Raw genomic sequence first — 19176 nt, 5'->3', positions numbered from 1 at the left:
AACAGAAGAATTATACGTAGTAGATTTTCAGAAATTTCATTCTTATTGTTTCAAATTTCATTTTTAATTTTGCTCCTAGTCCTACATTAGCCGATATTCAAATCGATATTTTATTTTTGGAAATCTTGCGTTTATTCGCATCCCTAGTACGCAGTATGACGTTGACAAAAATTTTTTTTTTTGGCAAACGATGTTTGTGGCAAACAAAAGTTTTCATCCATTCTTGATTCTGCCGGATATATTTTGACAGTTGACTTGGGTATATTTGACAGGCGACAGCTGACAGTTGACAGCATTGACAATGTCAACTTGACATTCCCTTCTCAGTTCATGAGTTCGACAACAAATTTCTGATTCTGAGAAATTGTATGAAGTTATTATTTAATTTAGAGATACTTCAGTGTAATTAGATAATTAAGAACTCATTATTTTTTCATAAAATATTACGTTACTCCCTAGTGGTCAATGTATCACAGAAATATTATGCTTTTCACTCGAGTGAAATAAGAGGGACAAAATATTAGAAAGAGGAGCAAAAAAATTCTGCACAATGAACGTAATTCAGGCAATAAAAATGTATATCATTAAAATGACGGAAGAAAGTGGTCCTGGAATGAAAGTGATACTTATGGACAAAGAAACGGTAAGCAATTTTAGTAATATGTATCACAAATTACACCTGAATAATTTTAATTCTTTTCTTGATAATTACTTTCTCTTCTCTTCTCTTGATACCTACTTAATATTTTTAACATGCTTTGCGTATTATTTGTTTTTACAGACAAGCATTGTGAGCATGGTTTTCAGTCAATCTGAAATTCTACAAAAAGAAGTTTATTTATTTGAAAGAATAGATAATCACACAAAATGGGACAATTTGAAACACATGAAGTGCATTGCATTCCTGAGGCCAACATCTGAGAACATTGCTCTCCTGTCTCGGGAACTGAAATGCCCTAAATATGGAGTTTATTTTATTTGTAAGTTAATTTTCCAAGTAACAACTCTGTAGGTGGTAATATTTCATGTATAATAAGGTCAAATTAACTTGACACATCACTGGAATGCAATAACCTGCTCGCTTCGCTTATAATGACGACATCAAACCATGCATCAAGTTAACGTGACTTTGTTGTAAATCTTGTTATTAATTTTTTTTTAACAAAACACTTTTTTTTTATGAAATAAGGGGGCAAACGAGCAAACGGGTCACCTGATGGAAAGCAACTTCTGTCGCCCATGGACACTCGCAGCATCAGAAGAGCTGCATGTGGGTTGCCGGCCTTTTAAGAGGGAATAGGGTAATAGGGGAGGGTAGGGAAGGGAAGGGAATAGGGGAGGGTAGGAAAGGGAATAGGGTAGGGGATTGGGCCTCCGGTAAACTCACTCACTCGGCGAAACACAGTGCAAGTTTCACACCGGTTTTTTTGTGAGAACGTGGTATTTATCTGGTCGAGCCGGCCCATTCGTGCCGAAGCATGGCTCTCCCACGTATAATACACTGTTTTCAGTAAGTTTTACTTTTTTGTACTTTAATTTTATTCTTTCTAGACTTCAGTAATGTGATAGCCAAAGCTGATGTGAAGACACTGGCGGAGTGTGATGAACAGGAGAGTGTGCGTGAGGTGCAGGAGGTGTTTGCCGACTATCTGGCTGTGGATCCACATCTCTTCTCCTTCAACATAGTTGGATGTTTGCATGGTATTTGTTGTTGACCCTATATTGTGTGTATGTTTGCATGGTATTTGTTGTTGACCCCATATTTCTTATTTAAGTAAATTAATATAAATATGAAACATTAGGATAAGGAAGAATGAAATCAGTTATTGCACAAGGAGCTTGTTTCAAATTTTTTAATTGATCATTGACATTAAAATTACTAAAAACAGGACGTTCATGGAACCAGATCCACTTGCAGCGTGTCTCACAAGGTCTTTTAGCAGTTCTATTATCATTGAAGAAGAGGCCAATAGTCCGCTATGAAGGTGGTTCGGAAGCTTGTGCCCGACTCGCGGAAAGAGTTAGAGACTTGGTCCGACGAGAGGCGGCACTGTTTGATAACAATGTGCCAGTGAATGGAGACTCCCCACCGCAGTTGCTTATATTAGACAGAAGGGATGATCCTGTCACACCATTGTTGACTCAGGTATTGTAAATCTCACAATGTTAGCCTTCATGTAAGTTCTCCCATCTCTCCCAGTATATAATTTTCTGGACTACGTTTTTTTGTACCAGGTTATTTATTACCTGGCTAGTTTCTTACTTATTATTGTTATACATACCTTGTCCCACCAAACTGACCTATAAATTGCTATCACACACTACGCCATCTACTTTAATTTTTGCAGAGCGATCTAAAAGTTTTGTGACATACTTACACATACTGAAGTATGAAAGACTCAGCCTGTGACACGAACCTTTCTATTTGTATTATTGTAATATACATATTCAGTTATTCATGCTTAAGTAGAAATATCTGTAATGCACACAACAACTTGACACTTGTCCACCTACCTGAAATGTTAAAAATGTATGAACGCGTGTTGTTAATGCACAATATTATATGTCGCAGTGGACGTACCAGGCGATGGTACACGAGCTGCTGACGATCAACAACAGCCGCGTGAGTCTGGCGCACGTGCCCGACGTGCCCAAGGACTTCCGAGAAGTCGTGCTCTCATCGCAACACGACGACTTCTACGCTAAGGTACTAGAGTAATTTTTTTTTCATATGACGATGACGCGCCAAGGTATCAGAGATTATAGCAGATGCGACGCTGTTCTTCTTCTTTTGTTACGCCAAAAGCCTCCCCGTTTAGGAGTTGCCAGCTTCAGAGTGGAGGTGCCATGGAGGTGTAAATGTACAGTTAACACTTAACATTATACTGATTGCCACGCAGTGAATAGTGACTAGGCACAGGTGATGAGTGGTGACTTCATACGACGCTGATATTTGGTCGGATTATGTAAAGTCAAATTGAATCTTGATATAACCCGACCAAATATGTATCATGCTATACATAGAATATAGATAGTAATCGTATACATAATAGGTAGTGTGATTTGTCTGTTCATGGATGGGTCGCACTTTCTGATGGTACATATTATAACATAACATATACCTACCACTCAGTTTCTATATAAGGTTGAGCGTAACACCAATCAAGTACTTTCTTTAGCATAATGTAATCTACTGATTACTACTTATGTAAAGACAATTAAGGCAGACAAATTAATGTTATACAAGAAAATAATGCATATTGGCGAGTTTGCTGAGTCACTCAGATTGGTTTTTGGACTGACTTCAAAAAAGAGGAGTCTCAATTCAATCGTAGTACTCATAAGTCATAATATTTTGTTGGAGCGTCTATGTCTTACTGCAGTTTAAAGGTCAATTTGTACTAGTGCAGAGTCGAAGCGCATCGAAGCGAATTATTAAAACTGAACATAACAAATTCAGCCATAACGCCAAAGCGGTAACGCACATATCTGAGAATTTAATAAAGCGCGCGCAATTTCGCGAATTCGCTTGACCACCGCTTTTTGGTGCGCGCGCATTCTCGCGCATCCAAGCGCACACAAGCGAATCTATGCGTCATCACTGTAGGCACTCTGGCGAATCCGCGCGCATTCGTTCGACTTGTTGCGAATTTGACGCTTCGACGCGCTTCGCTGCGCTTCGACTCTGCGCTATTATAAATTAACCCTTAGACAAAATAGAACATAAAAATCTGCTTACAGAACCTGTACTCGAACTTCGGCGAGATCGGTCAGACGATGAAGGCGCTGATGGAGGAGTTCCAGCGCAAGGCCAAGAGCCACCAGAAGGTTGAGAGCATCGCAGACATGAAGAACTTCGTCGAGACTTACCCCCTCTTCAAGGTATCCATCCATCGAGGAAATTGATTCCTAGACAGTTGACGGACTTACGTCATGTGGTCGGCTTATGTCAATTCAATGTTAGCTGCGATCGGTCGGATGGGTTTGACATAGCGTAACCAAATTACGTAGGTCCCTTATCTGCCTTATGCCTATGAATCAACTTTTTTAAATATTCATGAGCAGATTAACAGCTGACTCCTGTTATACTAAGTAGCAATGCTAGCCCACTGTTAGTCCGGATATAAAGTACCTAGAAATTGACCTATCGCTGTCTTTGTGCGCAAGTGAAAAGTGCACGACAATATTGCTGTCTCTTTTTTTCATGAACAGAGAAAGAATGTAAGTATTGTTTTCGAAAACGAGATAGGAGTTAGGACGTAGCAATGGATATAATGATTGAGATAATGGTATGAACGGTGACTTGTGTTAGCTATCGAAAAAGGTTTAGGGGCTGTTTCACCACTGTCTGATGAGTGCCAGATAGGCTATCCAGTGGATAGTCTAGCAGATTGCAGCTAGCTTGCTAGCAGCGTGTGGATAGTATCTGACAGATAGAGTATGGAATATCTGTCAGATAAGTTGTGGACAGCCTATCCGGCACTTAGTAGAAAATATTGAAACAGGGCCTTACTATCCCCCATTTTCACTGTCGCAGAAAATGTCCGGCACGGTGACGAAGCACGTGAGCGTCGTCAGCGAGCTGTCGAACGCGGTGGCGCGGCGGAAACTGCTCGTGGCCTCCGAGCTGGAGCAGCAGCTCGCCTGCGGGGGAGACCATCCCAAGCAGCTTCAGCAGCTGAAGACGCTGCTGGCCGACAAGGAGATGGGTGAAGGGGAGCTGGCCCGTTTAGTCGCGTTGTATGGACTTAGGTATGATTAACGTGAACATAAGTCCTGTTTAAAACGGGACAGTTCCTTTATTCAATATTTCGGCACTCCATCCTGACGTTCCCGCAAACACCCAAAATAAACTTTTAGAACGCTGTCAACTTATATACAGCATGTCAGCTAACCGTATTGAAATGTTTTTGCTTGAATTTTATTCCAATTGTAAATGCTGTCCTATATCAGGCATTCGTCTTGCTCAAGCCATGAATGTCCAAACTCCAAATTTCTTATTTCTCACAAGAAATTCTCAGATTTTAGCGTTTCATGCCATTGATATAGAACAGCAATGAAGTAAAAAATCGACAGTCACTCTCGCCGACATTTTGACGAAAAAACAAAAAATGCTGATCAACAGTAAATCTCGTCGAAATTTTGAATTCCCGATTTGATGACAAATAAAAATGGTCACGTTAGGTACGAGAAGCACGCGGGGGCGGAGCTCCCTTCGCTGGTGGAGGCGCTGAAGGCGCGGTCGGCGGACGCGGCGCGGGACGCGGTGCTCGTGTTGGAGCACTGCGGCGCGCACGCCAGACAGAGCGACCTGTTCGGCCTGCAGGACGCCGCCAAGATCACTAAGCGACTGTTTAAGGTATTTTGTGTATTAAAGTATGTTTATTAGTCATTAGGATTTAGGAAGGTTTAAATCGTTGTTTAGAAAATGTTTGAAATTAAAATAATTTTAAACAGTTGTATACATTGTGACTAATTACTTTATCAATAATTAAAAAACAACATAATAAAATCAGGTCTATTGGCTAAACCTAACCTAAATTTGAACCTTAAATCTTAACGTAAAGTCTAGCATTTAATCTTACCTAATGTCAATGAAATCTAGCCTTTAGATTAACCTCAACTCTCAATTGTGGTTCAGGGTCTGAAGGGCGTGGAGAACATCTACACGCAGCATTCGCCGCTGCTGCGCGACACCCTGGAGGAGGCGCTGCGCGGCCGCCTACGCGAGCAGCACTATCCGACACTGGGGGGCGCCGCGCCGCAGGCCAGGCCGCAGGACCTTATTGTGTTTATTGTTAGTAATACAATATTTCTATTATATGATAAAGCTATACAATTTGTCTTTTGAACGACTTTTCTGATATACATAAAGAAAGACAAACAAACTAGCTTCACTGGTGGTGATGATTGTAGGCGAAGAATTGAACACAGAACATTATAGAAACGTCCAATCAATATGTCTTTGTGCTGACTCTCATACATTCAATAAAACCATTAACCAATTGCATGTGTGTTATGATAAGCATACGATAAATTTAAGTGTGTGGGTAATTTAATTATAAGTTTATTTTACTGAATGAATGAATTTGAGCAGGTGGGAGGGTGCACGTACGAGGAGGCGTTGTGCGTGCAGCAGCTGCGGCGCGCGCACCCCGCGCGGGTGCTGCTGGGCGGCACCACCGTGCACAACTCCGCCTCCTTCCTGCAGGAGGTGCGCACGGCCATGCAGGGCCAGCACCGCACGCATACTAGACATATCCGGAATATATAGGCCATATAATATGGTTGGACCGATTCTAGAGTAACGGCAGCACTTAGAGAGATTTAATGATTATGTATTTTAATGAGATTGACTAAAAAACTCAAACTTCTTTTTTCAGAATAAATTTTTACAAATATTTTCTGAACGCCGGTAACTGGTGCCTACCACCGGTTCGGGAACTAACCCGGCGAGAAGAACCGGCGTAAGAAACTCGCACGGGGCCATCTTTTACTAAATAGATGGAAAATTCATCTTTAAAAAAAATATGACTAAAATGTATGTTTATCTCAAAACCTTTCGTAAAAATTATAGTAAAACTAGCTGTTGCCCGCGACTTCGTCCGCGTGGATTTTATAGTTGTTCCCGTACATCGATTGAGTCGTTTACGCGCAAATCAGAAAAGTATATTGTGTGGGAACCGCACATTTTTCCGGGACAAAAAAACATTCCTAGTCCCAGATTCAAATTAGTATCTCCAATCTCCATGCCAAATTTCATCAAAATAGATTAAATAGTTTAGGTGAGAATCATAAAAGGTTATTGTACGGGAACCGTATATTTTCCGGGATAAAAAGTATCCCTTGTCCTTTCCTGAGACTGAAAGTATTGCCATACCAAATTTCATCAAAATAGATTGAATTGACTTTAGGCGATAATCATAAAAGTGTATTGTGCGGGAACCGTACATTTTCCGGGACAAAATTAGTCTTATTCCTTGTCCTTTCTCGAGACTCAAAGTATCTCCATACCAAAATATCATTAAAATAGATTGAATAGTTTACGCGCAAATCATAAAAGTATATTGTGCAGTAAACAGTAATTTTTCCGGGACAAAATGTATCCTAGTATGTTCTTTTTCGGGACTCAAAGTCCAGCCGTTTATGCGTGATGTCGTGACCACGCGAAATATAACGTTCCGCGCAGTTTCGCCCGCGTAAATTAGATATTTAACAGACAAATTAGTCCACAAAAATAGCCTATGATCCTTCACGTGGTCTACTTCTTACCTGTGCCAAATAACAGAAAAATTGCTCCAGTAGTTCGTGAGATAAGCCCTTTCAAACAATTTGCCCCGTTTTTTCCACATTTTCCTCTATTTCTTTGCTCCAATTACTCTTAACGTGATAAAATATAGCCTATAGCCTTCCTCGGTAAATGGGTTATCTAACACTGAAAGAATTTTTCAAATTGGACCAGTAGTTCCTGAGATTAGCGCGTTCAAATAAGCCCTTTCAAATAATTTCCACAATTTTTACCACATTTTTCTCTATTTCTTCGCTCTTGTTAGTCATAGCGTAATAAAATATAGCCTATAGCCTTTCTAGATAAATGGGCTATCTAATACTGAAAGAATTTTTCAAATCGGACCAGTAGTTCCTGAGATAAGCGCGTTCAAATAAGCCATTTCAAATAATTTCTCTCGTTTTTTCCACACGTTCCTCTATTTCCCTTCTCTTATTAGTCTTAGCACAATAAAATATAGCCTATAGCTTTCTTCGATAAATAGGCTATCTAACTCTGAAATAATTTTTCAAATCGGACCAGTAGTTCCTGGGATTACCGCGTTCAAATAAGCCCTTTCAAATAATTTCCCCCCGTTTTTTCCACACTTTCCTCAATTTCTTCGCTCCTATTAATATTAGCGTGATAAAATATAGCCTATAGCCTTCCTCGGGCTATCTAACACTGAAAGAATTTTTCAAATCGGGCCAGTAGTTCCTGAGATTAACGCGTTCAAACAAACAAACTAACAAACTCTTCCACTTTATAATATTAGTATAGATAATCTTTAAACCTATCTGAGTACAGGCATTTGCGCCAATTAGATAACAAGAGAAATAGTTCAACCCTTTTATAAACTGTTTAGCCCACACTGTCGCAATTGAACCTAATAAGGGTAATTGTTTGGCATAATACCTTCTCCGGCAGAAATATCAAAAAAATAAAATATAATCTTGAGTTAGACCGATAAAATCAGCCAACATTAGTAGTTAACGGAGATTTGCAAACCTTTATTATGTAAAAGTTCTTAATTTGTGGCTTGACCATAGTATGCTTTTCCAAATGTACTGAGTATTGTGTATTATAGTTAGGTTATTTTAAGAACATGTGTTATAAGCTTAGAAAAACCTTAAACACGATTGTCACATGAGTATATAAACTGTTTCCTTTGCTTTATTATGCACTAAGTAATCGTCTTTGTCTCTAAAAATCTTTCAAACCACTTAATTCCATAATATTTAATTATAAATTGTGTTTATTATCGCATTGTATTCTGATTTTAGATTAAGAATATTATTTATTGTATATTGTTTGTAAAATATAAGTTATTAATTATTATTAATAAAGGATATAATGCTATAAGCATTAATAACTATCTTCTTGAGTTTCAATTGTTTGCCATGTTACTTTACTAAATATGTGGCTGACAAAATCGAGCAGATTTTGTATTATTTATTAACGGTTTATATTTTTATTAATAAGGAGGAATTTGATTGCCTTAAGAGGAGTCCACACCGCCGTTTTTCAATACAAACGCTGTCCCCTGTTTCCTCCCTGGATAATGCCGGTAGAGCTATGATTTTTTTTCTGAATGTCTATGGCCACTATTAGCATGTCCCTATGTTTTCTTTTTTTTCATAATTTTATTATTAAAAAAGATAAGAACGTCCAAAAACCCAAAATAATGGCAAGATTTTTCTCTGTGTTCAAACACCCAGAAAACAAAACTGGCTAAAATATACCAAAAAAGTAAAACATAGGAACACAGCTCAAGCCTTGCTTCAATTCTTAATGAAAAAAGTACTAAAATCGGTTAAGTTTTGGAGAAGGAATCAGCGGACAACGAATCGAAGATTTTCTGTTCTTTTATTAGAACTTTTGTCGTGTTGTCTCTATCGCGCTCTGCGGTGGGAGACTTGAGATTGGTGAGCCAGCAATATATTTTCAATTTCTCTCGCCCCTGGTGTATCCTCTTAAAATCTAAAGATGAAAATAAAACACGCAAATGTTGTGTTGAAAACACATTTTTTATAACTTTTTATTGAAAAATATCATTTGACACAGCTGTACGCGTCATACAGTACGCTCGCTTGCCCGCTCGGCGGGGCGCGAGCTCCAACGAACTTTTACCACACTTTTAGAGACAATTTACACTAGCGCAGAACAAATTCACCTTTATTACAACGTAATGCTCATATTTCTGCTATAAAATTCGCGCACGATCAACGCTTCATGTGGTGAAACAGCACTGCGCAGCAGTTGCAGCGGAGAGACGCGACATATCGCGGTCAAATATTCTTATTTCGTCTCTGGTTCCCGCACCCGTATCATTAGTCGATTCCTTGCCAACTCAATTCGACTCAACCTCAATGCTAAAAAATTATGACATTTTGTTAATCTCGTGGAAATGACTAAAAATACGGGCGTAAAAGTGACTGTTCGATCCTCGCGGCAATCGGTCAAAAAGTGGCATTTTATTTGAATTTTTTCAGTTGCGGTCGCTTGCCGCAGTATCGGAAGTCTTTTTTTAGTGTCTAAACACACTAGGCCGAAGTTACGCCGGCGTAAATTCCGCCGCAAATGTCAAACGCATTACTCATACAAAATACGGACGGAATGCGACGGAATAGTGTATCATCCCTCGCGTTCCGTCCGTATTTTGTATGCGTTTGAAACGCGGCGGAATTTACGCCGGCGTAACTTCGGTCCAGTGTGTTTAGACACTAAGACGTTGTCGCGTTGCTCTGCTGCAAATACGCTGCGGTCTCATCTACCACATAAGATTTAATTTACTCTGCGCTAGTTTAAACCGTCCTCTTTACATTCCCAAACCTATTTCAGTCTTTTCTACCGACGCTAATCGCGCGGAGCTCACACTGTCGGAGTGGTAACATCTCGACACAGGCCGCGGCGCCGAGGGAGGCCCGGCGCCCGAGTTTACGCCGCCAGGTGGAACTGAACATGACGAATGAATACGGCATATAATTTAGACAAACTTTGGACGAAGGTCTTAGAAAACAATATGGTGTTTGAAATATTTGCTTCTTTAATATTGCTTGAGCCATATTATAATTATTTTGTTGACATTAAATATTATAACGGGTTAAAGTTTTAAACAACACCTTTGATTATTGGTAGTTGTAGAGCATTATTCCAGTTTAACACAGGAATAGCAGCAAACAATCTCATCGGAGCTAGATAAAGATGGCGTTTTAGAAAGCCTAACTCTTTTGAAGAACTAACTGTTTTTAAAAGTAGATTTGCGGTCCTGCACATTGATTAAAATTACTGAAAACTGTTGGAATTAGTTGATTTTATTAAATCGTTTGTTCAGTTACAGCTGCCGACGACCGTAGAGTTCAAAACAAAACTGTCATTAGGAACGGAAATGTTTACATAAATTCTACCTCCCTTTTAGGATTCGGCATGTACAAAACTACAGTCAAAACCGTAAACAGGCTTCATAACTTTATATAAATTGCGTGTCAACTTGAAGTTTTTTTACCAGGTTTTGCGGTTTCGATTGTAGTCCGCAGTCGGCACAACTGGTCCATAGAAAGACCCACCCCAATAGATTTAGCGGAGCCAGCCGCGCCGGCCGGCCGATAAAACAGTACATCGGAAATCTCTTGTAAATAGCATGTAGACGTTACTTTACAAATGTTTTGGTATAAATAGATATTCTCGACTTCGGGCGGCGATATTGCGGGGAGATTCGAAGAAACAAGAGTGGAATGGAACGGTAGGAACTATAAGAAACGAATGAGTATTGGTGATCTGGCGGCAATATCGCGCCGGAAGCCGCTTCGTTGCCCTCCGGGGCCGGCGCTCGCGGCCGGCGCGGGGACGCGCCCCTCGCGGGGACACGCCCCTCGCACCACGCCCTGCGCGCGGCCCTCAATAAATAAACACATCTCCCACACAACCGCAGCACGCATCTCGCACTTACAACTACAAACAAAAACAATCTCGCAGACGTCAGCGCTGCGACACAAATAATATACGGCGCACAACAATCAACAGACGCACTTAGAATTTTCTCTCACTCGACTTCGAGATGCAATAAAATTTAATAAAAAAAAACAAAAGAAAAAAATATACGCGCGACCCGTACCGGGGCCTCGAAGACCGTCGCGGCCGCGGTACGGGGTCCAGTAGGCCCTCCCCATATTTTTTGTGATTTTTTTATGTTTAGAAACACTCTCCCATATTTTACATCACAAACGGTACCCGAGGCCGCGGAAAGCGGCGGCGCTCGCGTGTTATATACATATGTACAGTTCACGGACTCGGGGGAATATATTTCGTAAAGTTGCATCCTCGTTACATCCAGTCGACCTATACGTTATACAAAATTGTACGCCGTCCGCATCTACAGTTTTATACAGTGAGCAATTCCGACTTACATTATAATCTAAAGAACACTTTGGGACCACTGTACAGCGTCGGGGGTCGCGGCGACACAATATCATACACGACTGCTTCCAGCCAGTTCACATTAAACTTTTTAAAACTAAAGCCTGGCCGAGTAAATAAAGCGATAATTTCAATTATTCATAAACTCTTAAATGTTTTTGCAAACCTCTTATATCAAAGAGAATACGCGCAATCCAGCCACGCTTACGAGCCGAACATTTGTAAACTAGCTTTCAGTTTGAAAAATTCTAGGCGTGTATTTAGGTGCAATTAAATACATTTCGGGAGCGTCGTGAGTCCATATACTACTTTTTTATCGCCGATACCGGGTCGTACCGACCGTTACTAATACTCAAGCGCTAGAATTTTCTTATTAACTTGAATGCGAGTCCACAATTGGCGCTACCCAGGGAGCACCGCGCGGAGGTCATGGACTAAGCCCCCCTTGAATTATATACAACACTCACACATCCACCGGGAAAACGCGGGAATTCGCGAGAGGCGTCGGAATGGTTCCACACGTCCACACTCTCACACACACAACTCGAGCCGCGCACTCACATATATACACTGCACAGTACAACGTGCGGTCTCTCGGACCCCCCTAGCTCACGGGGGTTAACTCCATCCGTACTATTCGAAGCACTATCTTACAGCTAATAATTTGATACCAGAACTGCCAATTTTCTTATTACGCTCTATAAAAACACTCGTCTATTTTCGAAGTAACTTAATTTTATGGAAAACTGGATATTAAAATGTTACAAAATAAACTACATACGAAACGATAAATAATAAAACGAACTCGCGGACAGACGGGCGCGGTCGCTCGAGGACCGAAAACATCTAGACGCTCGTCCTGGTGAATTCTACAAGGAGAAGTTAATTTCGAATCTACGGGTGATATATTCTAGAAGCATAGCCCGATCCTTTCATTCAATCTTAACCTAAAAATGCTCTCGAAACTACGTAACCGAGTCAGCGAAAACGAACCGTGGTAAGACGTAGACATGGAAATTACAGTTAAATCGACAGCCTGATACGATTCGATATCAACTGATATAATCGGGTTTATTAAAAATTTAAAAAGGCACAAGTGTCATTCAAAAACATCAAAATAACGCGTCACTAAGTTCGCTAAGTTACTCTACTTCCCCCAAAGACGGGGCCGGGAGTCGCGCGACGCCAGCCAGCTGCCGGCGGCGGCGCGTGATGATCTATTTACATGAGGGTACTATTGACACCACGTTACTGTTTATGTTACATTTCGGTGTAGTGTCCAGCGAAGGGTTAGGCACATAAAATTTGGAGTAGACTTTACGATTAGGGTGAGAGGCGCGCAGGTCAAATTCGGGACTCCTATAGTAACTTATTGTCGCATCTACATCTTAACCTACACTTGTTCAATAGCACAACTCCTTGCCGGCAGTAACAGTATAAATAAATATATCGTACAACTATTTATATACGAGCTACGTCGTTGGGACCGGTTAATACTGACATCATTTATTTTATTATAACTTTTACTGCAAAAAAGGATTTTCAGGTTTTATCGTCAAATAGTTCATTAATTCTTTGAGTAATAAAAAAGTACAATGTCCCCATAAGCATGAATTAATTCATGTTATATAAATAACTTTTTTCTTTATTAATATAATTAATATAATTTGTAATATTCATAATATGTTTCTTTATTCGGTGGGTTAGAATTGTTTAACATTTCTTGGTAAATTACAAAATGAATAAAATAAACAGTAAGTAAATTACAGTGCACCGTTGGCGGTTTCGATTACTTTACAAAGACAAGTAACGCAATGCCCAAATAAAAAAAATATCTGTTTTAATAAATTATTTAATTTTTTTACAAATAAACTGTGAAGCTACTGTAATTGACTTTAACATTTTTATGACATTTTAGAATAGCTAGGTGGCAATATGTAACCGACCCCAACGAGTAATTCCAGAGAAAAAAAAAGTCCATAGACAACGAAAAACGCATAATTGACTTCGCATAACAAATAATAACACCGTCCGAGTGCGCCTACGGCCGCGACCATAGAGCACGGAGCCGCCGCCGCAGCCGCACCGGACCATAGACAATTAAAACAAGACGGCGGACGGCGCGCCGAGCCGCTCTCGACCCTCGCCTGCAGCTGCCTGTTCTATCGCGTACTCTTCACGGATATCACGCGGGACACCCAGAAGATATCTAGATGAGCCTGTGTCGATACTGTACGTTCCCCAGCCATGAATCTACGGTCTCCTACGTTTTCTCGGCCCCGTGCCGCCGGCTGCCGAGAGGGCTGAGAAAACGCGAAACAGCGGTCGAGAGGGACTCGGCGACTCCGTCCGTCGAGAAGGAGAATTAACTAGCTATAATACATGCGCCCTGGCGGCCCGGCGGGCGGGCGCTGGCACCGCCGCACGCGACATATGCGTCGCCACTACATATACACTAAAGTTATTGCTTCGGCCGTGAAACCCACGGAAAGGCATACTCTTCATCGTACAAAATATAAATACAAAATACGTTTGGCAAATAATAGCTGTCGAAGTTTGATATATAGATATTTCGTTATAAAAAAAAGTTTTTCAATTTTGAGTGTCGATTCCTATCACGTTTCTAGATATATATACGTATAAAAGTACATTCGAAATGCTATATATATATATACGAACCGTCGCGATTACGATATACATACTATAGCTATTTATAAAATATTATATACATTCAAAGGAAATAAGCAGTCGGGTGCCTCATTCGGAACGTCGAGGTCCGAGGCACGCGATTCTCGCGGTCATCGCCGCTGAGGTGACCTAGAATACGTATGAAGAGTCATCGTGGCTCGTGCGGCTCGGGCGGCGGTCACAGGGCGGGCGGCGTGGCCTGGGCGGGCGCGGCGTGGGAGGGCGGCGCGCGGAGGCGGGCGGCGCGGGGCGTGGCGTCGCGTTACGGGTGCGCGACGGGCGCGCCGGCCTGGTGCGGGGGCAGCAGCACCTGCTGCACGCAACACGCGTCACGTATACGCAAATAGTGTACGAAGACAAAACACAATATATGAATAAAAATTGTAAGATATTGTTACTTCGTGGTTATGAGTGAATTTTCCGTGTAACGGTACGTATATGAACTGAACGCAGAAAGCTGCGTCCGTATACATATTGTTACGTAACAATATTGCTCTTTGACATGCAAATTACGTCTGTAAATCGGGGCTAAGTCGCCCTTTCCTGACACTACTAGTGACAGTAAATTCATGATACTACAACTGGCAATAAATTGTGACACAACTGGTGGCCTGACCCTACTAGTGTTATTCCATTCGCACCTGCACATGGTGGGCGGGGTGGTGGGGCGGGCTGGCGGTGGGCGGTGCGTGATTGAGGTACACGTGCGGGTGGTGGTGGTGGTGGGCGCCGCCGCCCATCAGGGGGCACAGCACCTGCAAAATACAAATTAATTTGTAACGTTTGCAAACAGAAACAGTGATTAACAACTAAATATTTCCTAGGGCAGCCGGTTGAAACTTTTCGTTTCATTTTATACGATACAAGATAACCTAAAGAAAGTATCCGTCTCATAAGCATTTTACGTTAATTCATTTATTTTTAGCCTTAACACAACACATAACGAAATGAAAAACAGAAAGACGATATAATATTATTACGTCACTTAAGATTGTTTAATGCCAAAAAATTATCGGTAAGTTCTCATTAGCCTTAGCGATCAATTTTTGGCATCTTAGTATTGCCTTCTTACTAATAAAAAATGTCACACAATTTGTGTATCAGATGATTTTTTAACTGTCTCACAAGGAGAAAACATTTTGCTCAATTATTGTGAAAATATTTTCAATTTTTATTCGCTATAGAATCAAAATAATTCTATAGCGAATAAAGATAATAAAATTCTAGACTTAGTACTAAGTAATTTGGAATGTCATGTCAATGAAGGTTATTGCTTAAGCAAATTGGATCCTTACCATCCACCCCTCGACATAGATATTTGTATTAATTCTGATAGTATTAGTGTAGACGGCGTCCCACGATGTGACTATAATTTTTATAAGGCTGACTATACAGCTATCTCTTCCTTATTGGAAGACGTGAGTTTGTCCGAAATATTTTCTTCTTGTAATAATGTAGATGATATGGTGAAGAAATTCTACGAAGTTCTAAATGATGTTATAAGTGAGCACGTTCCGAAACGCAAACCACATAAAGCAAAATACCCTATATGGTTTACAACTGATCTAATGAATTTATTAAAAGAAAAAGAATGTTTAAGACGTAAAGCACATAAATTTGGTAATCTACGAGACCAATACGAGTATGAATTGTTACGAAAAAGATGTAAGAAACTAGTAGATCTATGCTACAAAAATTATATAGAAACAGTGGAAAATAGTCTGAAAGACAACCCTCGTGCTTTTTTAACTTTAATTAAAAATAAAAAGTCTTCCGCGAATAGTTATCCTTCAACAATGATAGGGGAATCGGGAACGGTTGCTGGTGGTAAAAACATTGCTGACTTATTTGCCAACCATTTTAGCTCAATTTATGGGCGACCTGACAACACCAACCCACCACTGAAACACTTTTCCCTAACTCTTACTTCACAATTTTCTCATAAGCTCACCCATATGGTTTTCACGGAAACCACTATTCTCAATACTCTAAAGAGAATTAACACTCATAAAGTATGTGGTCCTGACAATATACCCCCCATATTTATTAAGAATTGCGCAAGTGCTTTAGTTTATCCTCTAAAATAAATATTTAATAAGTCTATTATATCCGGTGTTTTCCCAAATGAATGGAAAAAGGCGCGTATAGTGCCGGTTCTAAAGAAGGGTGATAATTCCGACGTCAAAAACTATAGACCCATATCTATTCTATCCTCTTTTGCCAAAATATTTGAGTCCATCATCTGCCCGGTCTTAGTCAACCAAGTCAAACCACTACACTGCGATCAACAACACGGGTTTCAAAGTCAAAAATCTGTTATCACAAATCTCGTATCGTACTTAACTCCTATTTTTAAAGGAGTCGACAATTGAATGCAGATAGATTCAGTGTACACGGATTTTGCAAGTGCATTCGATCTTGTTGATTATAATATCCTTATAAAGAAATTGAATTCTCAGTACGGGATTGATGGAAACATGTTAAGGTGGTTTGCGTCTTATCTGCATGGTCGGGAGCAAGCAGTTGTAATAAATGGACACCAGTCAGTAAAATATATTACATCATCAGGTGTGCCACAAGGTTCGCACCTTGGACCGATCTTGTTCCTCCTCTTTATCAATGATATAATTACCTGCATACATCATTGTCATTATTCCCTCTTTGCAGATGATATGAAAATATCCCTGCAAATAAATTCATTGGCTGACTCGCTAAGGCTACAATCTGATCTTGACCGAATATACATGTGGTGCCTTAAGAACAGAATGAAATTGAATGCTTCTAAATGTCAACTTACTAAGAAAAGAAAGTTTTTCCTACTACTTACCATATCAACGGGAGTATCATATCTGTTTCATCGACAGTAAGGGACTTACGAGGGCTGCTATTTATGTATCCGGAACTGGCCACTTACAAGAACAATATTTAAAAAGTAATTACAACATTTGAAAATAGAACTCTTTGGTTGAAGAATACATTTTGTTTCATGTGACTGTCAATTATTTTTCCATTGTGGCGTCATTTTGAAAATTGCGTGTCTTCATTTGCCATGGATTTAACGCGTGAACATTTTCGTGCAATGATTTACTACGATTTTCGGCGTGGGCTAAATCAACAACAGTGATTTATTCAACTCACCGCAACTTTTGGAGATGAAGCACCATCAAAAACCACTGTTTATCACTGGTACAGTGAGTTTAATCGTGGGCGGTCTATGCTCACGGATGAAAATAAAGAAGGTTGCCCAAAAACAGCTGTTGTCCCACAAAATATAGATGCTGTGCGGGAACTAATAATGCGTGATCGTCATGTTACATATCGCGAGATAGAGGCGTCCTTAGGCATAAGTATGACGAGCATACATAAGATATTACACGAACATTTGGCTGTAAAAAAAATATGTTCGCGTTGGATTCCGCACAACTTGACAATCGATCAAAAACGGGCTCGTGTCGATTGGTGCAAAAAAATGATAAAAAAATACAACCGTGGTACGTCAAAAGCCGTTTATAATATCTACACAGGTGATGAATCTTGGATCTATGCATATGACCCCGAAACTAAACAACAGTCAACGGTGTGGGTGTTCCAAGATGAGCCGAAACCAACAAAAGTTACTCGTGCAAAAAGTACTTTGAAGCAAACGGTCGCCTGTTTTTTTGGAATTAATGGACATGTGGCTACAGTGCCATTAGAGAATCGTAAAACGGTTAATTCTGAATGGTATACGACCATTTGTTTACCAGAAGTCTTTGAAGAAATAAGAAAGGACAACCGACAACGCAGAATCATATTACATCACGACAATGCTAGCTGTCACACCTCAGCTGAAACAACTATTTTTGGAGGGTCAAAAGATCGAATTGACTGGTCATCCGCCGTACAGCCCTGATTTGGCACCTAACGATTTCTTTTTATTTCCATACGCGAAGAACAAATTACGTGATCAACGTTTTTCGAGCCGCGAAGAGGCTGTTGATGCGTTCAAAATGCACGTTTTGGAGATACCTCAATCAGAATGGAAAAAGTGCTATGAAAATTGGTTCCAGCGTATGCAAAAGTGTGTCGATCATCGCGGCGAATATTTTGAAAAGCAATAAAACCATATTAAATGATATATTATGTTTGTTTCTTTTTTTAATTCCGGATACATAAATAGCAGCCCTCGTAGGTATTCTTATTGACTCAAAGTTAAGTTTTGTACCACACTATGACTTCATGGTAAATAAAGTCGCCAAAACTCTTGGGTTCATAAAACGAAACACGCATGATTTCAAGCAACCGTATACGAAAATTCTTTTATTTAAAAGCTTTGTACGTAGTATTTTGGAGTTCGGAAACGTTATTTGGAATCCAATTTACAATGCCCATTCACAACGTATAGAATCTATTCAACGCTCGTTTACCAGACATCTTGCCTATATCTCCAGTGAGGTTAACAGCCGATGCTCGTACGATGAAAGGTTAACTGCGTTTAAAATGGATACACTGTCACAACGAAGACGTATGATGGACATGGTATTCCTACGTGATGTAGTTACAGGCCGAATTCCTTGTCAAGATTTTCTTGAGGGTTTAGCTATAACAGTCCCTAAGCTGAGTGCGAGACGTAAACCAGTAGTAGGAGTATTTAATACCCCTATGTGCAAAACCAACTTGGGACAAAACAGTCCTATTGTGAGACTCCCGGATACTTACAACAAATGGCACAGGACTTTAGATCTAGACATATTTCATGACCAACGCGCGTCTTTTAAAAGGAAAATACTTAAAATAAACAATAGTATTAATTTGTGATAAATATG

At 40.1% G+C, this 19176-nt stretch overlaps 2 protein-coding genes across 2 annotated transcripts in view; one reads left to right on the top strand and one right to left on the bottom strand.

Annotated features, from left to right (window-relative positions):
- Nucleotides 1-359: 359 nt before the first annotated feature.
- Nucleotides 360-6427, top strand: LOC121728340 (vacuolar protein sorting-associated protein 45). The gene is made up of 10 exons (XM_042116504.1): nt 360-643; nt 782-980; nt 1552-1701; nt 1890-2146; nt 2573-2707; nt 3742-3882; nt 4538-4752; nt 5185-5359; nt 5642-5797; nt 6098-6427. Exons 1-10 carry the CDS (start codon nt 551-553, stop codon nt 6272-6274), a joined length of 1698 nt encoding a protein of 565 aa, XP_041972438.1. The 5' UTR covers nt 360-550; the 3' UTR covers nt 6275-6427.
- Nucleotides 6428-14621: 8194 nt separating this feature from the next.
- LOC121728353 (ataxin-2-like protein) overlaps nt 14622-19176 on the bottom strand; it is a 43288-nt gene continuing 38733 nt past the window's right edge. The window contains exons 18-19 of the mRNA XM_042116517.1: nt 15013-15126; nt 14622-14684 (exon numbers count right to left, since the gene is read on the bottom strand). Of these exons, the coding sequence (XP_041972451.1) occupies nt 14634-14684; nt 15013-15126 (165 nt within the window). The 3' untranslated portion in view covers nt 14622-14633. The remainder of the gene's footprint in view (nt 14685-15012; nt 15127-19176) is intronic.

The sequence above is a fragment of the Aricia agestis genome, chromosome 6 (assembly GCF_905147365.1).
Source record: "Aricia agestis chromosome 6, ilAriAges1.1, whole genome shotgun sequence".
In the NCBI taxonomy this organism is placed as follows: domain Eukaryota; kingdom Metazoa; phylum Arthropoda; class Insecta; order Lepidoptera; family Lycaenidae; genus Aricia; species Aricia agestis.
Note: the sequence above shows the minus strand (reverse complement) of the source record. Positions and strands in the feature narration are given on the sequence as shown.

What these genes read in the sequence shown, in the direction of transcription:
- LOC121728340 (XM_042116504.1), top strand. Translation starts at nt 551, where the DNA reads ATGAACGTAATTCAGGCAATAAAAATGTATATCATTAAAATGACGGAA. An exon ending in ATATGGAGTTTATTTTATTT is followed by an intron (nt 981 to 1,551) that starts GTAAGTTAATTT and finishes TATTCTTTCTAG; the next exon opens with ACTTCAGTAATGTGATAGCC. An exon ending in ACGACGACTTCTACGCTAAG is followed by an intron (nt 2,708 to 3,741) that starts GTACTAGAGTAA and finishes ATCTGCTTACAG; the next exon opens with AACCTGTACTCGAACTTCGG.